Source organism: Schistocerca americana, chromosome 3, assembly GCF_021461395.2.
Source record: "Schistocerca americana isolate TAMUIC-IGC-003095 chromosome 3, iqSchAmer2.1, whole genome shotgun sequence".
In the NCBI taxonomy this organism is placed as follows: Eukaryota; Metazoa; Arthropoda; class Insecta; order Orthoptera; family Acrididae; genus Schistocerca; species Schistocerca americana.
In genome coordinates this window covers 690409027-690429643 of record NC_060121.1, presented here as the reverse complement: position 1 = coordinate 690429643, position 20617 = coordinate 690409027, and the positions used below count along the sequence as shown (strand labels likewise).

The 20617-nt window shown below is 41.8% G+C and overlaps 1 protein-coding gene across 1 annotated transcript in view; it reads right to left on the bottom strand.

The window, feature by feature from the left end:
* The window catches only part of LOC124606316 (juvenile hormone esterase-like), a 61830-nt gene extending 44793 nt beyond the window's left edge, over positions 1-17037 (bottom strand). Inside the window, exons 1-5 of the mRNA XM_047138299.1 lie at positions 17014-17037; positions 16716-16871; positions 4008-4151; positions 3530-3674; positions 1349-1534 (exon numbers count right to left, since the gene is read on the bottom strand). Of these exons, the coding sequence (XP_046994255.1) occupies positions 1349-1534; positions 3530-3674; positions 4008-4151; positions 16716-16871; positions 17014-17037 (655 nt within the window). The remainder of the gene's footprint in view (positions 1-1348; positions 1535-3529; positions 3675-4007; positions 4152-16715; positions 16872-17013) is intronic.
* Between the last annotated feature and the right edge of the window lie 3580 nt (positions 17038-20617).

Here is a 20617-nt window from a genome sequence, read left to right as displayed (position 1 = left end):
CCAACATCGTGCAGCCCGCCTCCAGTGGTGTCGCGACAGGCGTGAATGGAGGGACGAATGGAGACGTGTCGTCTTCAGCGATGAGAGTCGCTTCTGCCTTGGTGCCAATGATGGTCGTATGCGTGTTTGGCGCCGTGCAGGTGAGCGCCACAATCAGGACTGCATACGACCGAGGCACACAGGGCCAACACCCGGCATCATGGTGTGGGGAGCGATCTCCTACACTGGCCGTACACCACTGGTGATCGTCGAGGGGACACTGAATAGTGCACGGTACATCCAAACCGTCATCGAACCCATCGTTCTACCATTCCTAGACCGGCAAGGGAACTTGCTGTTCCAACAGGACAATGCACGTCCGCATGTATCCCGTGCCACCCAACGTGCTCTAGAAGGTGTAAGTCAACTACCCTGGCCAGCAAGATCTCCGGATCTGTCCCCCATTGAGCATGTTTGGGACTGGATGAAGCGTCGTCTCACGCGGTCTGCACGTCCAGCACGAACGCTGGTCCAACTGAGGCGCCAGGTGGAAATGGCATGGCAAGCCGTTCCACAGGACTACATCCAGCATCTCTACGATCGTCTCCATGGGAGAATAGCAGCCTGCATTGCTGCGAAAGGTGGATATACACTGTACTAGTGCCGACATTGTGCATGCTCTGTTGCCTGTGTCTATGTGCCTGTGGTTCTGTCAGTGTGATCATGTGATGTATCTGACCCCAGGAATGTGTCAATAAAGTTTCCCCTTCCTGGGACAATGAATTGACGGTGTTCTTATTTCAATTTCCAGGAGTGTAGATGGCGTTCTGGTAGCTATGCGACTACACCATAGGTTAGAGGGTGACGTTGAAACCATTGTCAGTACATGTATTATCCCCCAGGTAGCATATGCCGTCATTGGATCAAAATCAACGTCGTCTTACCATGTCCACTAATTTATTTATTTATTTTTTACAGCATTGTATATCTGAACATTAATGGATATCGTATTATGTCGTGTGAGTGCTTACGTCAATTTGTGTATATCGTAATGGACACATTTAAGCATTCTGTCAAGAATACCTTTGAAGAATGAGACCTTTATAGATCTGACAAGCCCATGCAATGTCATACGAACATTACATTTACAAGTGGACGACAAACCTTTAACAGAAAAATGATATCGAACTGTCAACAGAAAAACGATTTTCAAATTTCAGAGTGGTAATAGTCTCTTAAAGTAACAAGGCACACTATTAACTCACCTTTGGGCAGATCTACATTCCTAAAACGAATGAATGTAAATTTACAGGAGTATGTAGTGAAGGCTACCACAGTTGTTGAATCGATGAAGTATCAACCTCCTTACCTCTGGCGAGCGGTGACAAAGCGAGGAAGTGTACGCTGACCGACCCCGCGCTTTCGCCGAAGATTGTGACTCTGTTCGGGTCTCCGCCAAACGCTGCGATGTTCTCCTGCACCCAACGCAGCGCTGCCACCTGGTCTTTAAGACCAAAATTTCCGGGAGCAGCTTCATCTTCGGTGCTCAGAAAACCTGCACAAGCGACGCAGAAGTGGCATATTTGGGAGTGTACCTAAGAACCTAAGTGATTGTATTCTGTAATTACGTTCTACCCATCTATTGATAAAAGATCGAGACGTTAGGTATTTACACTATAAATAGGAATTCACGCATGTCGGTGGTAAATTACACTGTTTCAGTAACTTAGCACGTGCAATAAGACGTCAAATTGGGTCAAATACAGCAAATAGTTCACTGTGGAATAGGAAAAGAAGATGATAGTAAGGAATAGTACAAGAATTTAACCTCGCGAAAAGTAAAATTCGTGTACTGCCCCATGATTCCAGCAGAAGCCTATGAACTTCTGAGACAGGACTCATATCGGCTGAGCTGTGGACGCCCGTCTAATTACCAGTATTTACAGCCTAAGTGTAACTCGCCCCTACTTTCCAGACTTAAAATGGTTCAAATGACTCTGAGCACTATGGGACTTAACTGTTGTGGTCATCAGTCCCCTAGAACTTAGAACTACTTAAACCTAACTAACCTAAGGACATCACACACATCCATGCCCGAGGCAGGATTCGAACCTGCAACCGTAGCAGTCGCGCGGTTCCGGACTGAGCGCCTAGAACCGCTCGGCCACCGCGGCCGGCTTTCACACTTCACAAGCGCTCATGGTCAATCGGTAAACTCTAAGTTTTTCCACATGGATTAATCTATTCAGAAAAAAAGATTGTCCCATTGTAAATTATATGTGTTTGCTCGATACGCAAGTCAAGAAACACGCGACAAATATTTTTTGATTCACCTACATAGCTCCGTGTATCCTGGGAATAATTCGGTACAGAGTTTTCCATTAAGAGATGAGTGACGGCTGGGCAAGTGACGTGCAGTGCACAAAATTTTATTTTCTGTATAAAGATTCATAAGTTGAAATTGCCCCATCAGTTTCGGAGCTATTTTTTATGTCACCCTCTTAAAATTCCACCTTCAACGCTAGGTACGACAGGCATATTTCACCCAACTACACCTCTTTTGCAAATAGTAAGTAACAGATATTCAAAATAATTTGAAATTTTAAAATTCAGTAGATATCCAGCAGTATTCTGCGTCTGAAAAAGCACACACACACACACACACACACACACACAAATTGCTGACTGTGCACTACAGTGGTTGCAACTAGAGTGCAAGTGGCGGTGTCTGTGTACGACAACAGATGCGAAGCACTCGAAGAAATAAGGAAAAAATTTGAGTTTTTCCTTTTCTTGTAACTCAGACCCTACAAACATATAGAATGTTAAATTTAGGTTTATTGAAACTCTTCTGTATCTTTTATTACATACGCAAGAGTTGTAGAGCAGCCAGAGTCGTTACATTGTTCCAAGTATGGCAAGTAAAGCATTACAGAAGCACATTGATTGTGCAACGTCTTTCTGTTATGTTGTGGAACGGAAGAACTGTGTTTGAAACTATCTAGTAGTAGTGATCAGCTGACAATTTAGACAAGCTAAAACGGTATGTGCTCAATAGCTGCCTGAAACTAAATCGAACATCAAAATATCAGTTTGCAATCGATACATGTGTAGATTTTTACAGCTTTGTTAGTTGGTTTTCTTAATTTGTTGCGTAGCCAAAGTAGTTGCACGCCAGCCTACTGTAGATATAAATGTATGGAGTCATTATTATTTATTTTCTAAACTTAAATGACTGTCTCGCTGACACGACTTGACATGTGTTTTAACGACCTTGCTCAGAATGTACACCGAATAACGTATAGTTTTTTTTGTTTTTTTTTTTTTTTTTTTTGTTTGATACTGTCACTTGTGGAATGACACAGAAACTTTTGACATCAAAATTCTGAAATTACTTTGGTGGTGTAGGAGGAGCGAAACTCTCTCTTTCCTCCACTTGTTCACTGGAGCCGATGAAAGAAGGGCGAGACTAATCCTAAGCGACATCATCTTCACTCCGTAAAAAAAAAAAAAAAAAAAAAAAAAAGAATTGTAACTCATCTCATCTTACCTAATGTGCCGAGTCGGTAGTTGATAGTTACTAATACAACATCATAATTCAAGAGGAAATCCGGTCCATAGACTGTGCCTCCTCCATAGCTAAATCCACCTCCATGAACCCAAAACATGACCGGCAATGGATTGGAAGGTGACAGCTGAAAAAGAGTTGATGCTGCAGCAAAACAGCAGAAAATGGGACCTATATAAAACTGCATAACGAAATCAGATATCACGATCACTCATGAGTAACTACATAAGACAAACTTTTGCTTAACTGCGATCCCCAGCTGCAAGAAATACCCCCCACAGAACTTTATGTGTAGCATGTAATAATTATTTGATAAACATTTTACGAAATTTAGAAACACATAAAACGAATATACTAGTAATAAACTAGTAATAACCTAGTAATAACACTTCCGATAAAGAGATAGTTTTAACATTGAGGAACCGAGAAAATATCTGAGTAATCCAAGAAAATAGGGTACCTCTGGTGTGTAGACGTTGAGGTAGAGGCAGTCTTCAGACCCAAACACTCCAGAATTGAAGAAAAAGTTGTCGTTCTGTATGCAATCGGGCCCACGGACAGTGGCATCTCGGATGTGCACCCATCCATCTGGCGCTTGTGGATCCTGTAAACATATTTACGTTGCTAAGTACTTCGTTGGTATTTATGTCACACATGTCAGAAAGTCGTCATAGGAAACAAATGATTTGTTTCATTCAACTGATGGAAAAGCTCTCCGTGTAATGCAGCGATGGTTCTGTACTGTGTAAGAAAATGTTAATTTGCATCGGCACAGCAACCTGAAAAAATTAATGAACACTTGCGTCAGTAGAGGGTACGAAACTGAACAAATGTTACTTTCGTCAACGGCATCATTAATTTAAAGAACAGCGAAAGGATAACGAGATGGATGGAAAGAAAGTAGGTAAATTGTTTTTATTTCAAATGTAACTGCCTTAACTCTTAATACACTTACACCACTATGAGATAAGACGGTCAAACTTTCATGGAAAAATGATTTGGTTGTCTACGAAATCGTGATTTACCCACTCGTGCATCTCTTCATCGGAAGCATGCGTTTCCGACGGAACATTGCATCGTAATTCTGAACAACACAGGTACTGCAATGACGTATTTATCGGCGGACATCGGGCAAGAGATGTTCACTCAAAATATCTCTCCTTTACGGGAATATATAGAATGAATGTACAAGTGGAAGTTGTAGACACATTGTTGAAGGCATATGGAAATCTGGTTCTGGCCGTGGAGCGTGATCGGATAACCTAATGATGAGGCCACCACTCGCGATAAGCTGGAAATCCGGGCTTCTGTTCTGACACAAAGTTTCATTTTCGTCATTTCAATTTTGCAAAGTGTCCTGCTATTTCAGAAAACTGTCTGCTCATAAATACTGTGCACTAGCGAAAGCCTGAAACTGTATACAGTTGACAGTAACTGGAACAGCCTTCTAAACTGAAGAAGTTCCTCTTCCTCTGAAGGAGTTCTTAGCTGGTGGCAGTAGTAGGAGTCAGTTTTGTACACCATTCTTTTGAAGATTACAATTGGTGCTTTGTGTTTATCAGTATGTTTCATCAACACATTCTAAGCAGTTGGGTCTTCAGAGGTTTTTCGTCCAGACAGAAGCCACTTTCAAAGTTGTCCAGCAGTTAGTCCAGAGAAAACTGTGAGGCCTCGTCGTTGTTTCGAGAGTAAATTACCTGCAAGGATGCCTCAGTTTTATTCTGAAAAGGACTAGTTAGTTTCTCCCTTCATCCTGTGGTCGAGCATAAGTCTTTTTCATGTAAAAAAGGTAAAACTACCTCTTTCCTGATATTAAGTCTCAACGGAATTTTTATTTTGTAGGCACAAGACGAAACCCTTGAGAAGTCGGGTTTGTTTGTTTAATAACTAGGATGAGCACAACGGTCCACACCAAAGACAACCGCATTTGATAGCAAATGTTGGTATAGATGAAGGATGATTTGAAATGGTATGAAAATTTTTGAATCAGGTGACTATCCATCAGATTTACCAGACAATGATATTCATCACATTACCAAAGCAAGTGAGGATAAAAGTAAAACTATCGGACGTTTACTCTGTCCAATTACGCTAATAAACTACAGATTGGAATGCCGTAGAGAAGAACAGAAAGTATAACTGAAGAAACACTGAAGGAAGATCAGGTTTTCTTCAATAAGGAAACAGCTCTTAGAGAAGTAAATTCAAAATGAAATTTTCACTCTGCAGCGGAGTGTGCGCTGATATGAAAATTCCTGGCAGATTAAAACTGTGTACCGGACCGAGACTACAACTCAGGACCTTTGCCTTTCTTGGGAAAGTGCTCCACCATCTGAGCTACCCGACACGACTCACGCCCCGTCCTCACAGCTTTCCGTGCAGATGAGGTAAGAGACGAGGTACTGCGGAATTAAAGCTGTGAGGATGGGCGTTAGTATTGCTTGGGTAGCTCAGATGGTACAGCACATGCCCGCGAAAGTCAAAGGTCCTGAGTTCGAGTCTCGCTCCAGCACAGTTTTAATCCGCCAGGAAGTTTCAAGTAGTTTTCACATTACGCTAAGTAACGGAAAGCTCAGTAAAGAAAAGTCAAGATGTCTTTCAACATTTGGGGACTTGGTGGAAGAATTTACACAATTTAATGTGGAGTAAGATTTTTACAATCCTAAGAAGATTGGGACCAAGTATGGATATAGACGAGTGATGTGCAACGTCAACAAAACGTAAGAGTGAGTAATAAAGCTGCGAAAGGTCAAGAGAGGATGTGAGCCAGGATTACCACTCATCGCCGTTGTTTGTAACACGTACGTCATAACAACAATGAAGAGCGACACAATTGTAAAGTTCTGGAAGAAAGACGACGGTGTTCTAAAGAAAACATGGTGAGAAATCTTATAGAACTAGTTCTTGAAAAAATGTGTGATGAAACACTTCTGTTACTTATGTATCTCCTGTAGGTACCACGAGACGGAGGTAAAAGGGATCAGGGCTGGTACAGAGGCATCTAGACAGAAACTTTCCCTTGCTCAGTACGTGAATGAAATGTGGCCCAAAAGTCACTAATACTGGCACAATGTATCCCCTGCCGTGAACTGTGTACTGGCTTCAGTAGTATACATAAGGCTCTTAAAGGAAGTCATAGAAAATTTCGGAGGAGGAATGACAACGAAAGGGAAACTAATACCAATGTTAACTTTTTTACTTGACAATGCATCTCTGACCAGGTGTGTGAAATACTTAGCAGAACTTTTGAAAGGTATGCAGCGTATTTATTGCAGAATGTGACTTGGCCGATAAAGTGCAAAATGAAGTACTAAGAAGAATAGGCGAGGAAATAGTTTTATGGAGTATCCCTGTCTGAATAAGAGACATGTATGACATCTGCTACAACAGTCAGACAATGTTAACTTTCTTGTTTTACTCCTCTACTGCTGCTTCCAATACAGAGGCAGAGAATGACGAGGATATTCAAAACTTATTACAGAGGATTTTGGGTGCAGAAGTTAAGTCGAGATGAATCGATCAGTGCAAGACAGGAAAAGATGGAATACAGCAACAAACTAGGTGAAAGATGGGCTTTATTTATTTTGTTTTTTAAGGAACTTTGTTGTATGTGTTAGTATTAATGAATATTTTCAGGACAACAGTATTCAGTACTAATTTTTAACAGCCATTTGTTTCACGAGCGCACATATTAAAAAAACCTGTATTCGATATCTTAAGAAAGAACAGAAAGTAACAGTCGCACCATCTGATAGTGGAACACGAAAAACGTATCGAAATGTGATGGCTCTGAATAAGTACGTCCAAAAAATGGTAACAGAATGTACTCGTTTCATTTTCGGTTCAAAGTACATTTCTAAATTGCTTTTTCTCATTTCTGCTATAGCACAATCACGGAGATAGATTCTGAAATAAACCAATTACCTTGGGAAATGAATATACTGTAGTCAATTTTAAAGTAATTCAAAATTTAGTAACTCTGATTTTTTCGGGTCCTTAGAGAGAGATTAAAAATCTCCTACACTTCCACGATTAGACCTCCTACCTCGAATATTTTGTTTTTATTTTAGTGCATATGTCATATTCACTAAGTACCTCATGTTGCACATTTAGAGAGTTTTAGGAGTTACAAAAATGGCAATGCTTTTATATATATCATTAAATAAAATTATATTTAGATGGCTGCAGAATGTTTGTTCATCATATACGTACATGTAAAAGATCCGCAACTCATAAAATATACATGTTCGTGATGATCCTAACAAGACACTCCGCTGAACGAGTCTGGTGGTAATGATGGCATATGCAATTCACCAACTACAGAGCATCTACACACGCAGTAAACTTAAGCCACAGTAACATGATTATAGGTCAGCTGAACTGCATTAAACGCACTACTTAAATTCATAGACCGTGTTACACAAAATGTTTACCCATGACTTTTACTGCTTTCACACACCACGTGTAGCGGTGTACACGACTCATTACTGTCATTACAATACCCTTTCCAAGAGAGCGCATCAGACAGCTATTTAATTTGCGCAATATGGCGCAATAAGACGTCACTCAAGTACTGTGTAGTACTTTTTGTAGGACAGAATGCCAGACTACGTAATCTTGAGTGCCCACGTATTCAGTAGATTGTGGTCTCATGCGGCATTTGTTTGTCATCACTATCTCTCATCTATAAGCCTCTAGATTGCTTATCGCGGACCCTCTCCTCGAGAGAAGAATTTCCAACTATAGGACCGATTACTTACGCAATTGTACGTTCTGAAAATCATAATTACTTTTTGTCCTTTTAACCTAATCGATATTTCTTGCCTCGCAGAAACGGACTTTTAAGAGGTGCATCGTTGTGTTTCTTGAAATTTCCAGGGAGAATTAAATATTACAACTAAAATAGTTCAATTGGCTCTGAGCACTATGGGACTTAACATCTGAGGTTATCAGTCCCCTAGAACTCAGAACTACTTAAACCTAAGTGATATAAGGAAATCACACACATCCAAGCCCGAGCCAGGATTTGAGCCTGCGACCGAGCGGTCGCGAGGATCCAGAATGAAGCGCCTAGAATAGCTCGGCCACTGCGGCCGGCTGAATATTCAAACTAAATTTAACTTCTCGTACTAATATGAGGGCTAGAAACTGAACAGACGATTTCAGTATCTTCAAAATGGTTGAACTGCTGTTAGCGGAAATATTGGCACATGGAATGATGCTGTTCGATTTGCATTTCCGAAAAGAGAAGAAACGTAGCTAATTTTTTGAATGAACTAAGTCGCACTCTTCTCTCGAGGAAAGGGTAATCTTTGGTCCGCATAAGTAAAAAAGGTCATCAATAAGAAAGCAGGGGGCTCATAGGTGAAAGGAAATACTGTTTCGTGATGAAAAACAAGTGCGGGAATTCAAATCGACTAGCATTATACCTTGTGTCAATATTTAGGGTAGCAGTCTTACTGCCCTTTTCAAGGTAATGAAAATGTCCGTTCTACTTTTAGACCAGATATCGGTAAATGAAGTTAAATTTAGTTCGAATATTCAATTGGCCCTGAAAACTTCAAGAAACACAACAACGCGGCTGTTAAAAGTCTATTTCGGCGATGTAAGAAATATCGATTAGGTTAAACGGACAGAAAGTAATTACGATTTTCAGAACATACTGTACCGTAAGTAGTCAGTCCTGCTGACTACGGGAGATTCCAGAGGGCATTATCTGGAAAACTGGCACCGAATTAACCAGTATATGGTGGCCAAGTGTTACAGCGTAGTCAAATTTTGATTTCGTTTGCCTGCTCTACATAGAATTCGCAAGTGCTGGACTGATCAATTATTAACAGCGAATAAAAATCGGAACTGGACTATTGTAAGAGTGAATGACGATTACTTGATGACTGTAGTTCCTCAAGGTGACAAGACGTCAGGGTTCGTGTGCAGTTTTTGACGTCATGGTGAATGACACACTCAAGTTTCATTGCTTCTTTTTATTCTCGAAACTGATAAACGCTATCATGGCTAGATCGTTTCAAAACGTCCATTAGTGACTCCTTCACAGAAAACAAGAATCCATTTCCCGAGAAGTGAATCAACGATCTGTTACATATTGACCCGTTGTTGCTTTGCAGTAGGGAGTGATGCTGTGTTTGCTATCGGAGCACCACTCTCCATTAGCTCCTGGCTGTTAACCATAAAACAAGTTACGTAACTGTAACCATAAAATGAGTTACATTGAACTTAGAAAACGTGGGATGCCAGTAGACCCACACTGAGATCTCAGTAATAAAATGATACGACTTGGATGTTGTTGTGAAAGAGGAAAGAGCAAATACACTGGTCGCAGAGCATAAACGGTGGATAACGATGTGCATGTACAGGCAGAAATATATATAAGAACGGGGGAATAGTCACTGCGGAATGCGATTGATGACCTCAAATATCTGTATCTCTATGAGAGTGGGGGATGTACGAATCAGGAAGCAGAGCTGACCAACCGGTGGTTAGGCTTTAGACAGGCGGACGGGGTGGCCTACTGATGCTAGACGGGGCTGTGACGCCTAATACTGTATATAGAAACCTCGCGGAGGGTGACGGCCAAGTACCAACTACTCCTGTTGGTCTGTTTCCTGGAAACGTATTTATAAAATCTCGCTTACATCGTCCATAACCGTGAATGTCTAAAAGAGCTTGGGTAACTAACGCTTCTGCCACCCCATCGTTGTCAAAGTGGGAATATAAACATTACCAAATGTAGGTGTGTGATAAGAAATGTAGGAGATATTCAGTAAATAACATATAGTGTGATATGGCAAAACTGTTCATCTCCCCTTTCTGGAACTGTTTAAGATAGCATAATTCTGTTTTCACCTAGATGAATTGTGAAAGAGGTCTCATTAAACAATGTCAAAAGTTTGCTAATGACTAACTGCAGAGCATCAGTGTGAAGTACGCTTTTACAAATGAAGCTGTGGTATTTTGTGCTGGTATTGTTGTAATACTCTAAGTGGTTTAGTTCCTTAAAATCAGAATATTGGTTTAGGAGAAATTACAACATTTATATCTTAGAATCTATTTGTTTTGAACATGCCGCCGTTTTGTGCCTTACACAGGAGTTCGTTAGTTCATACTCAGATATGGAAATCAGTCACGTGGGGTAAGGAGGAAACAGTGATGCATCACCGTGGTACTGGTATAAAATCGGCACGCAGGAAATTTAGCTTTCACTGTTTGTATCGTTCACATACGTCGAGCGCTGATTAGAAAAAGTAGGAATGCTATTTCACTACGGAGACTGCAGAACGGACTTGGAGAGAACACGAGGGAAAAGAAATACCGATGTCAGCTGCGTAAGGGCATTGATATAGTTCAGTGGCGACAAGTGAAAATCTGTACTGGACTGGGACTCCAACCCGGATTTCACAGTTTACAAGAGCGGTCGCCGTCACCACCTCTGCTATTCAAGCATGCTTCCTGTGAGAGGTGGCACGAGTCTGCTTTCATATTTCTATCTTACTCTGAGTAATTCGATTTTCCTCTCTAATTGCATGCGGTGAAAAGTCACTATTCCTGCACACACGGACTTCCCACGCAGGGTCTCTCATCACCCGGGTGGTCCGGTCTGCAGATCTTGGAAGGGTTAAGCCGACAGGTTTGAGGGAGTCGAGTGGATGCTTTCCAGACGCTGACATTGTCATAAGAGTGGGGGCGACACGCCCAGAGGGGCCTGATGGGGCACCTGGGCTAGAGATTCCGTTACTTTACAGAAACTTAGTGAAAACACTTTCTGGCGGGCTACCAGCGAGGCGTGGGAATGACTTGTGTTCCCAGGCAGTTTTGGCGGGCAAATTCCTGCGTTTTCTGCAAAATCATAACTGTGATTGGCTTGCCCAGTCAATGGCTCCGTGACGTAGCAAAATCGGCGCAGAAATTGGCGCCAAGTATCTCGATTGGTGGAATAATACTGCGTCGGCAATAGAGGGGAATTTTCCGCCGGTTTTCGAGTTGCCGATTGGAACGTTTAACCACGACCACTGTCGTGGGGGTGGGAATGTTCTGTGTTCGGCTTGTACAGGTGCTCTTGAGAGAGTCGGCTCTCGCCTTTCGGTCAGAGTAGATTACAAGACTGAGCTCTCGCTGCTCTGGACACCCTGCCTTCCGTTGGCTGTCTAATATACTTTCATTTAATTGTAACTGTTTGACGAAGTTACTGAAGTTTCGGCTTCAACATAACTTTCCGAGTACAGTTGGCAATTGAGCGTTCTGTGTACAAGCGGCCTATGTTGTCCGTCTTGAGCAGTTTTGGCTAACGTTGACTGTACCAGAGTTACTGCGTGACTTCTCTTGTTAAAATCACTCACTGTACCGTCAGTGATTGTGTAGTGAGCCTTCTTCGTCTCCCTCAGAGGCGTATTTGTGTTGCTAGGAAGTCTTTAGTCTGGAACAACCAGACCAGGAGAATTTGTTTCGGGCTATACTCACGACGTTATCATCACCACGATGGGATGTCGAAGCAACCAGCCATCACCTCCGGTATGCCAGATCGTGCCCTTGCAGTTAAGAAGACAGCTTGGTAATGTACATCCGCAGCACCGGAAGATTAGGGAATTTTGCTATCAGAGCTCAGCAGCGCGCGCCTGTTCGTCTTTTCTAACTTTTTTCAGTCTTGGGTGTTCATTATCTGAGTTATCGCTACTGTAGCAGCAAATTAATGTTGGTTTGGCTGGGTATTTCTCTTAAGATTTAAGTTGCAAGCAATTGGCTCCACATACCACTTGGTCATAAATGTCACAATCTAGTTTATGGACAACTTCACCTTCACAGCGTATATTTGAGTATCCAATTTGATGTATTGTAAATGTTTCATTTGTTTTGTTTATTATTTTGAGTTTAGTCATAATAAATCAAATTGTTATTTTGGACAGAACTTAATTCTGTTAATCGGTAGAGCAACCCTTTCATTTCTCGCTACGTTAATGAAACTTTCCTTTATCTAATTAATTTCTATCCAATTAAATTATTGCAGGTGCCAAACTCTTTTCTACTCCACTTGCAGGGTCGATTACAGTCAGTTCGCGTTTCTTCTTGTTCCATGTGCAACAGCAATAGTCGGAGTTAGAAAAGGGGGGAGCTTAGAGCATCATTCCCATATGAAGATTCGAGAAGAATTTAGTGTTAAATACGCTGCTAGCCCCAGCACCTCGCACCCGTTCCAAATTCCCGACATGTTGCACACTACTTCCATAGCGCCCCCTGTTACCATCCAAATTGCTCGCAGAATTTATCACGAATCTCTCAGGAGGTCGGGCCTAGGTTGCATCCACACTCACGATACCATGAAATGCTGTCGGACATATTAGAAAGAAGAGACACCACACACATAACAGTAGCATATAAGCCTTGACAGCCTCATAAGCGGCTGTGAAAACATGAGTGTCTGGAGTTCGTTCTTTTGGACATGTCCAAAAGAACACGCATCGTATATCTAAAGATATTCCAAGAAACAGTATCCAACAAGAATGGCAAATAAGCGAATTCGAAAAAATTGTTATCGGAAGGAGCTGGAATACTACACAAAGGGTGAGGCGCAAATCTGCAACCAGTGGAGTGAGCGAATTGATGTTCTAGCAGCTGGTGTGGATGTTCCACCTGTTAACTCCAGAGAATTTATAAGTGGCTCTGGAATAAGTCAGTCCACCTTTGTTCGTATTCTGTACACCAAGAGTTTCCATCTGCATCGTGTGCCACTTCACACCAACAGTCAGAAGACGAATGGAAATATGTTTCTCAACTCTGACGTCACATAGGACAACCGGTTCTTTACTCAAAGATTTCTCTTTCCCAGTGATGCCACCTTCACCAACTCTGGGAAACTGAATGTAAGAAATATAGGTCGTTGAGAAACCGCACTGGCTGAGGTAAGTTAAACATCAGAGGCACTGAAATTTGAGTGTCTGGTTTGGGGTTATTGGAGACCACGTCTCTTGTCCTCACTTCATCGAAGAAACCTTAAAACGTGCAAGACGTGCACAATCTCTCACCGAAGAGCTACTGGCTTTCCTAAGAGAAAGCAGAAACTAAAATACGTAGACGCATCTGGTACCGTCTCACCACTCCTTCGGGGCTAGAAAAGCGCTGACGCAGTTCTATCCTGGTCGCGGGACCGATCGTGACGGTGTTATCAGTTGGCCTGCACGTTCCCCTGATTTGACTGCAATGGACGTTTTCTCCGGGATAAACCCCAAGATAAAACCTGTATAGCAGAGCAGATATCCCAAGAGGATTATGAACATCGGAGTTGCTACACTAAGACTTCGTCTGGCGTAACAGAAGAATTCTGTGGTCAACTTAGCAGTAGACATCATAGCATGGTTGACGCAAGAAACCTCAGTAACAGAGGCAGTTAGTGGATAAGAAGCAGTGCGCAGGATATGTTGACCCAGCAAAAATTGCATCCCAGATCTCCTGAAAGGCGAACCTATTGCAGCACGACGACACAACCGGAGCAGTGAAATCACGAACACAACAGAAAAGCTGACCCATTGCTGTCAGGGTTGCCCAATGGCCACGCCCTTGAGCCTCGGTTCCTCTATCACATGGAGGTGAGAAGTACTACTGTTTCAGAAAGAATGCCGGTATGAGCTCGCGTACAGGCTGCTTATTTTAGACAGGATGCCAGCTATGGGGGGTAGACTATGCCGGACATCGTCTAGGAGTGAGTTACCGAATCGTCACCACTAGATGTTACCTCTACCATTTGTAGGTCTGCTTTCCGCAACCAAGGCTGATGTTGGTGACTTCCAACCGGCTGGTCACATTTTAATTAAGTTCCATCCTCTACAGGGCCGCTATCCTGGAGGTCTGCAGCTCGTGTATGGATCACTTAGACCACATTTCTTTCGAAAGGTAATGTGTAAATTTTATTGGAAGTCGCTAAGTAACTGGCTTCTCAAATGTTGTTGTTGTTGTGGTCTTCAGTCCTGAGACTGGTTTGATGCAGCTCTCCATGCTACCCTGTCCTGTGCAAGCTTCTTCATCTTCCAGTATTTACTGCAACCTACATCCTTTTGAATCTGCTTAGTGTATTCATCTCTTGGTCTCCATCTACGATTTTTACCCTCCACGCTGCCCTCCAATGCTAAATTTGTGATCCTTTGATGCCTCAGAACACGTCCTACCAACCGGCCCCTTCTTCTTGTCAAGTTGTGCCACAAACTCGTCTTCTCCCCAAGTCTATTCAATACCTCCTCATTAGTTATGTGATCTACCCATCTAATCTTCAGCATTCTTCTGTAGCACCACATTTCGAAAGCTTCTATTCTCTTCTTGTCCAAACTATTTATCGTCCATGTTTCACTTCCGTACATGGCTACACTCCATACAAATACTTTCAAAAACGACTTCCTGACACTTAAATCTATACTCGATGTTAACAAATTTCTCTTCTTCAGAAACGCTTTCATTGCCTATGCCAGTCTACATTTTATATCTTCTGTACTTCGACCATCATCAATTATTTTGCTCCCCAAATAGCAAAACTCCTTTACTACTTTAAGTAGCTCATTTCCTCATCTAATTCCCTCAGCATCACCCGACTTAATTCGACTACAGTCCATTATCCTCGTTTTGCTTTTGTTGATGTTCATCTTATATCCTCCTTTCAAGACACTGTCCATTCCATTCAACTGCTCTTCCAAGTCCTTTGCTGTCTCTGACAGAATTACAATGTCATCGGCGAACCTCGTGCACCGATGACATTCTCAAATACTGAATGAAAATAGTCTGGGTAATTTGTGCACTACATCTACCGCGTTGCCACAGTGGTGACACTGGTTCCCCTCAGATGTTAACTACTGTTGCACTTGGCTAGCTGTTGGATAGTTCACATACGGGTGTGCCGAGCGCTATTGGCAAGCGGGGTACATAAGGCATTGCGAGGGCAATTGAGGAGCTACTTGACTGAGAAGTAGTAGCTCCGGTCACGAAGAATGGCTAGGGGAGCATTGTGCTGACCACATGCTCCTCCACATCCGCAGCCAGTGATGCCTATCGGCTGAGGACGACACGGCGGTCGGTAAGTACCGCTAGGCCTTCCAAGAGATTTAATACGCAAAATGTGAATTACGTTGCCGCAAGACTGCACCACTTTCTAACTTTAATACTTGACTTATAGTTTGAAACCATCTGCATGACACAGTACCTCATAATGAGTAAATTATGACAGAATTTTAAATTTTTAAATTCTGTCAGTTATTATATTAAACAAGTCGACCATTTAGTAATATAGATGCTGTGTGGCGATTGGTAAAAATTTATTCAGATTTTCTTTAGTTTAGTAATTTTTCGTAGAAACTGGAATATTGAACAAATTAATTATCGGTTCCTGCTGAGAATCGAAATCTTTAACATTGGCTTAGTTGTCTTCATAATCTGTAACAGTATTTAAACCTTTAATTTTATATGAGATTATTATGCAGTTTCCCTGTTCGCTCCATTCATGGCGCGCCTTAGGAGTTGCCTAGTGAAGGAGGAAAATCAGTATCTCGCTCATGCCACTAGACATACCGAAAGTGCTTGATTCCCCACACTACTAGCACCAGGAATTACTATATTTCCTACTGAAAATACGAAGTTAATACCAATATCTATCTAACTGATATAGCTTTGATAAGGTACTTTGTTTCATATAGTGAGAATGCAGAACGAGAGCCTCTGAAACAGGTCAGGAGCCAGCCGAGGCAAACAGTATACCCAGATGACACTGTCTGTATGGTGGTGGAACGTGTTGCTTCATGATGCACCAGTGTTCATCATATTACAGGTAATACATGATTATAAACTTTCGAGCCATTTGGAACTTACGTCCATCATCAAAGCAGTGTATAGCTGAGATGTCAGGAGACACCCCAGACAGCAGCTTGAAACTAACCTGACTATCTCCCACCATACAGCCCAACAACCAAGACATGACTGACTTGCTCAATTTGTGAATCCCCTTCTCTAGAATAAATCAGAAGTTTTTCCTGAAATTGTAACCATTTGTTTGTCAGTACATGAACATAAAATCTGCCGATTTCCTTTTCGTTAGGAAAATTTCTGCTTGGCGCGCCCTTTTCCTTTTCCAGTCTTAGAGTGTAATTCGGCTACCTTCCAATACGCTTGTGTAGATCCGTACCGCGAAACGCAGCGACCCGACGGGCGGCTTGGCGTACGGCAAGTTGTAGAAGGCGAGCAGGGGGCGGCCCTTGCTGGACGCCTGGCGGCGGCCTCGCACCGCCCCCTGGCGCGTCCTCACCACCGGCGGCTCACCGCCCCCACCCTCCGCCCCCGCCTCCGCCGCCGCCTGCAGCTGCACCAGCAGCAGCAGCAGACACAGCGCCGCCAAAAACCACGCCAGCTGCGATCCCATCGCCGACTGACACTTTGCCGCCTGGTTACTTGCGAGATCTTGGTGGCCAAGGTCGCTAGCGTACGGAAAGATATCTCAGCTCCCGCATCTCGTTATCAAACAGCCAGGAGAGTCACACTATCTTACTGCAGTTTATTTGCAGATGAAGCATAGTGGTTCTGACACGCACCTCGGGGACTTTACTTACAGCAGATCTATTTAATTTTCAAACAAACGACACGAATAAAGTTGCTACAGTCGAAGTAGCAATCACTAATGGACAACACGTCAGTTATTCTGTGTATGATGCTTTTGGCTGGTAAATTACCGCATGTTTTATCTTTGAGATAGTGCTTGGTTCTTGATGGCAAAGGGTAAAACTAATATGTGTATTGAACCATTTGTGTATTTCCTGTACAGTTCGACAAATCCGACAAATCAGACGCCTGTCGTCTGTTCTACAGCCCGAGCAATATGTAATAGTTTAGGCAGCGGACAAGAATTCTGGAAGAGCGGCGTTCGATTCATCAAACCGCCATTCAGAGTGGTTTCCCTAAATCGCTTAAGGTGAATGCTGGGTTGGTTATTTCGGAAAAGACCTAGTTCCTTCCACTACGATGTACTATTCGATTTTGTTCTCTGTTCCTAATGACAGGATAAGACCCTAATCTTCCCCATTCTTTTTTTACCTGACACAACTGGTCAGTCAGACATAAGGAATCAAGCTACTCGTTTCTTGCGCTTAAAAACTCTGAATTAGAATAGTGTTCAACCGAATGCAAATTTTTTCTAGGAACATTTTCCAGAGATGTCAGATTCATCATGGCTCTTTTGGTAAATGATTTCTTTGACATTAGAGGTTATTCGAGTACGATCCACAGTAAGCACTGAAAACATGGGAAAATAGCAGAAGAATATGGACTTGGGGAAAAGAATAAAAGCGGAAGCCACTCAGAGAACATCCTAAAACTTGTTATAAGAATCAAGTAAGTTGTATATGTGGAAGAGATCTGGAAACGTCGGAAGTTTTCAAATAGTGAGGTAACAATTAAGAAACGATATTTTAAACTGCAAAATATTTTCAGGGTCTGACCAAAATTTATATGTTATTAAATGCAGATTAAAGTTGTAGAAATTGCAAAGGTGTCGGTAGTTAGGGAATTGGGACCTGGATAAGCAGAAATAACCAGAGGTTGTTGAGAGACTGAAGTGAGCATTAGACAACGATTGATCCAAATGAAGGCAATACAAAATGAATGTGTAACTTTGAGAGATGGAAGACAGCAGAGAAAGAACTAGGCAAAACAACAAGCCCCAAATTAAGTCCTTGGATAACATACAAGTCGTGCACCCAAAACTAGTACCACTATTCTGCCTGTCTTTTACGAAAATTAATTCTAGCGGATAGCCAGAGAATCAAATCGTTAAGATGACCTCTTAGAAAAAAACAAATCTAACGTAGAGAGGGTATCAGTGATTATAATGCATTTTAGATAGGGAAGTATTATTGGTTAGCAGGAGTGACAGGATACAAATTGTTGAATGTTACATTAGTTAACATCCAATATTCGGATATGAGGACGAAAATGTAGGGTACAAATATAAGAAATTGAAATGTATCGTTCAATATGCCTTAGACAAGTATGTTCCAGAAAACATATTAAGCGATGGGAAAGACACACCTTGGTTTAATAGCCGTAATAGAAAACTGCTACGTAAACAAAGAGAGATTCATTGTCGACGGAAAAAACCTCAACGAATCAAAAGTAGGCGTAAGGAGTACAATGAGATAAGCGTTCAATAACTTTCAAAGAAAAATTTTGCCAACCGATCTAAATCAAGGCCATTAGAGGATTTGGTCTTAAGTAAACTCTCTACGTGGATAGAAATAATGTCATCAGCCAATAAGTAACCATACTTGCACTGAAACGGAAGACGACCGCGGATTAACGTACGAATATCGAAGTGGCAGACACTGAGCTAAGTGATCACGAAATAGAAAAGCCACAACCATTACTTAAGCCGTCGGCAAACGGGACGAGGCAGCGAACGTTGACGTGCACACAGACGGGCGTCCAACGTCACGAGACACATTGTAATGTTGATGCATTAAGTTGTTCTGAAAGCGGTGCTGATATTGAAGGCAATAAAAGCGGGTTAAAAGCTGTGAGCTATCTGGGGAAGTTAACCTTGCATTACTGAGCAACTGTTTCACCAGGTATCCAGTCTAGCTTACCAAATTCCCAACCAGACTAACATTAATTATAATCTTTTAATAGTTATCTTACGACAACCGGTGATACATATATAAAAAGAGAATTTAAATAAAAAGAAATAAATCAGTTTATATTTGGACATTGCATTCATAAAATAACACATGAAGAACGTTGAAACATATGCAAGAGGAAATTAATCACAACCAACCAACCAACTCAATTTTCACCAAAAGAAGTTACGTTCGCAGCGCAATCCTGTCCGTCATGAAACAACCACACACTGGTATACTAAATTCATACTAACTCTCTGTGAAATCTTCCGAAAAGAATAGCTGAGGGCTTATTTGATGATTACACGACATGCTTCACGTGGTCAACTTGGTTTACACGAAGAGTGTAACTCCACAATAATTTTGATAGTTAAAATAAATTACATCCAAACGCAATTTACAAAAGAAAAACCTACAACTGGTTACTATCGTCTTACTATTAACCTTATGGGTCAAACAATTGTATAATCACGTGGTACTGGTCTCACAAAGTACACCCCACATGGGTTGAACATAAAGAAAAGTTGCTATATTGAAAAATAGTGTCAAGACGAGACATTATAATCTCACGCACATTCGCATTTAAGATTGATGATCTTAGTTAGAGTTACGGATCATCAACACATGGTTCCACTTTACTCACAAAGTAGTGACAAAGAAACTACTGGAAGATATTCTGAACTTCACACTCGAATTACACTGCATTGCAATTTAAGATAACATAAGATATTTTAGATCTAAACCTGAAATAAAGGTGATTAAATTTTTAGTTAGGCTGAACTTAAGAAATCCATTGTCCTACAGAATTAGTAGAGACACGCTGAGCTGGAGATCTTACAACTTCAGACACTCGCCGCAGACAGACTGGTGTGGGCCCCTACTGAGGGTACCTCACGGATACAAACGGAAGTGACCAGAGAGGCAGCTTCCTATACCGACCTGACAAGGGACAGAGAGGACCATACCAAGAATAGAAACCTCTTTGCTTTTAGAAAGCATAGCTACCTGTTCCGACGTTGGTCCTACTGTTCTCTAGCAGTAACACGTTCCACTGCTCAGTCTCGTCCCAGATATAGTCAGAAACACCACAGTAAATTTAGAAGTGGAATGTATGCCATAAATGACAACAGATTTAAGAAATTAACATAAAAGGAATCCAACACAGTCCTTTCATAACCCCAACGCTTTGGGAAAAGACTGTGTAGGGAATTTTCTGGCCAGGCTTCTCACACCCAACTTAAACCAAAAATGTAAAGAAAAGGCAAAAGGTCACCAGCTACTTGCTAAAACACAATAATTTCAACACATCTTTAGAATTTACCAATTTCAAAGACAAAGAAACAATCTGTGACACCTGTTTGAAAGATAGTGTAGACCTAGTTTGGTCAGCAAGTATAAACAATGCTCCCTGTGTCATTAATAA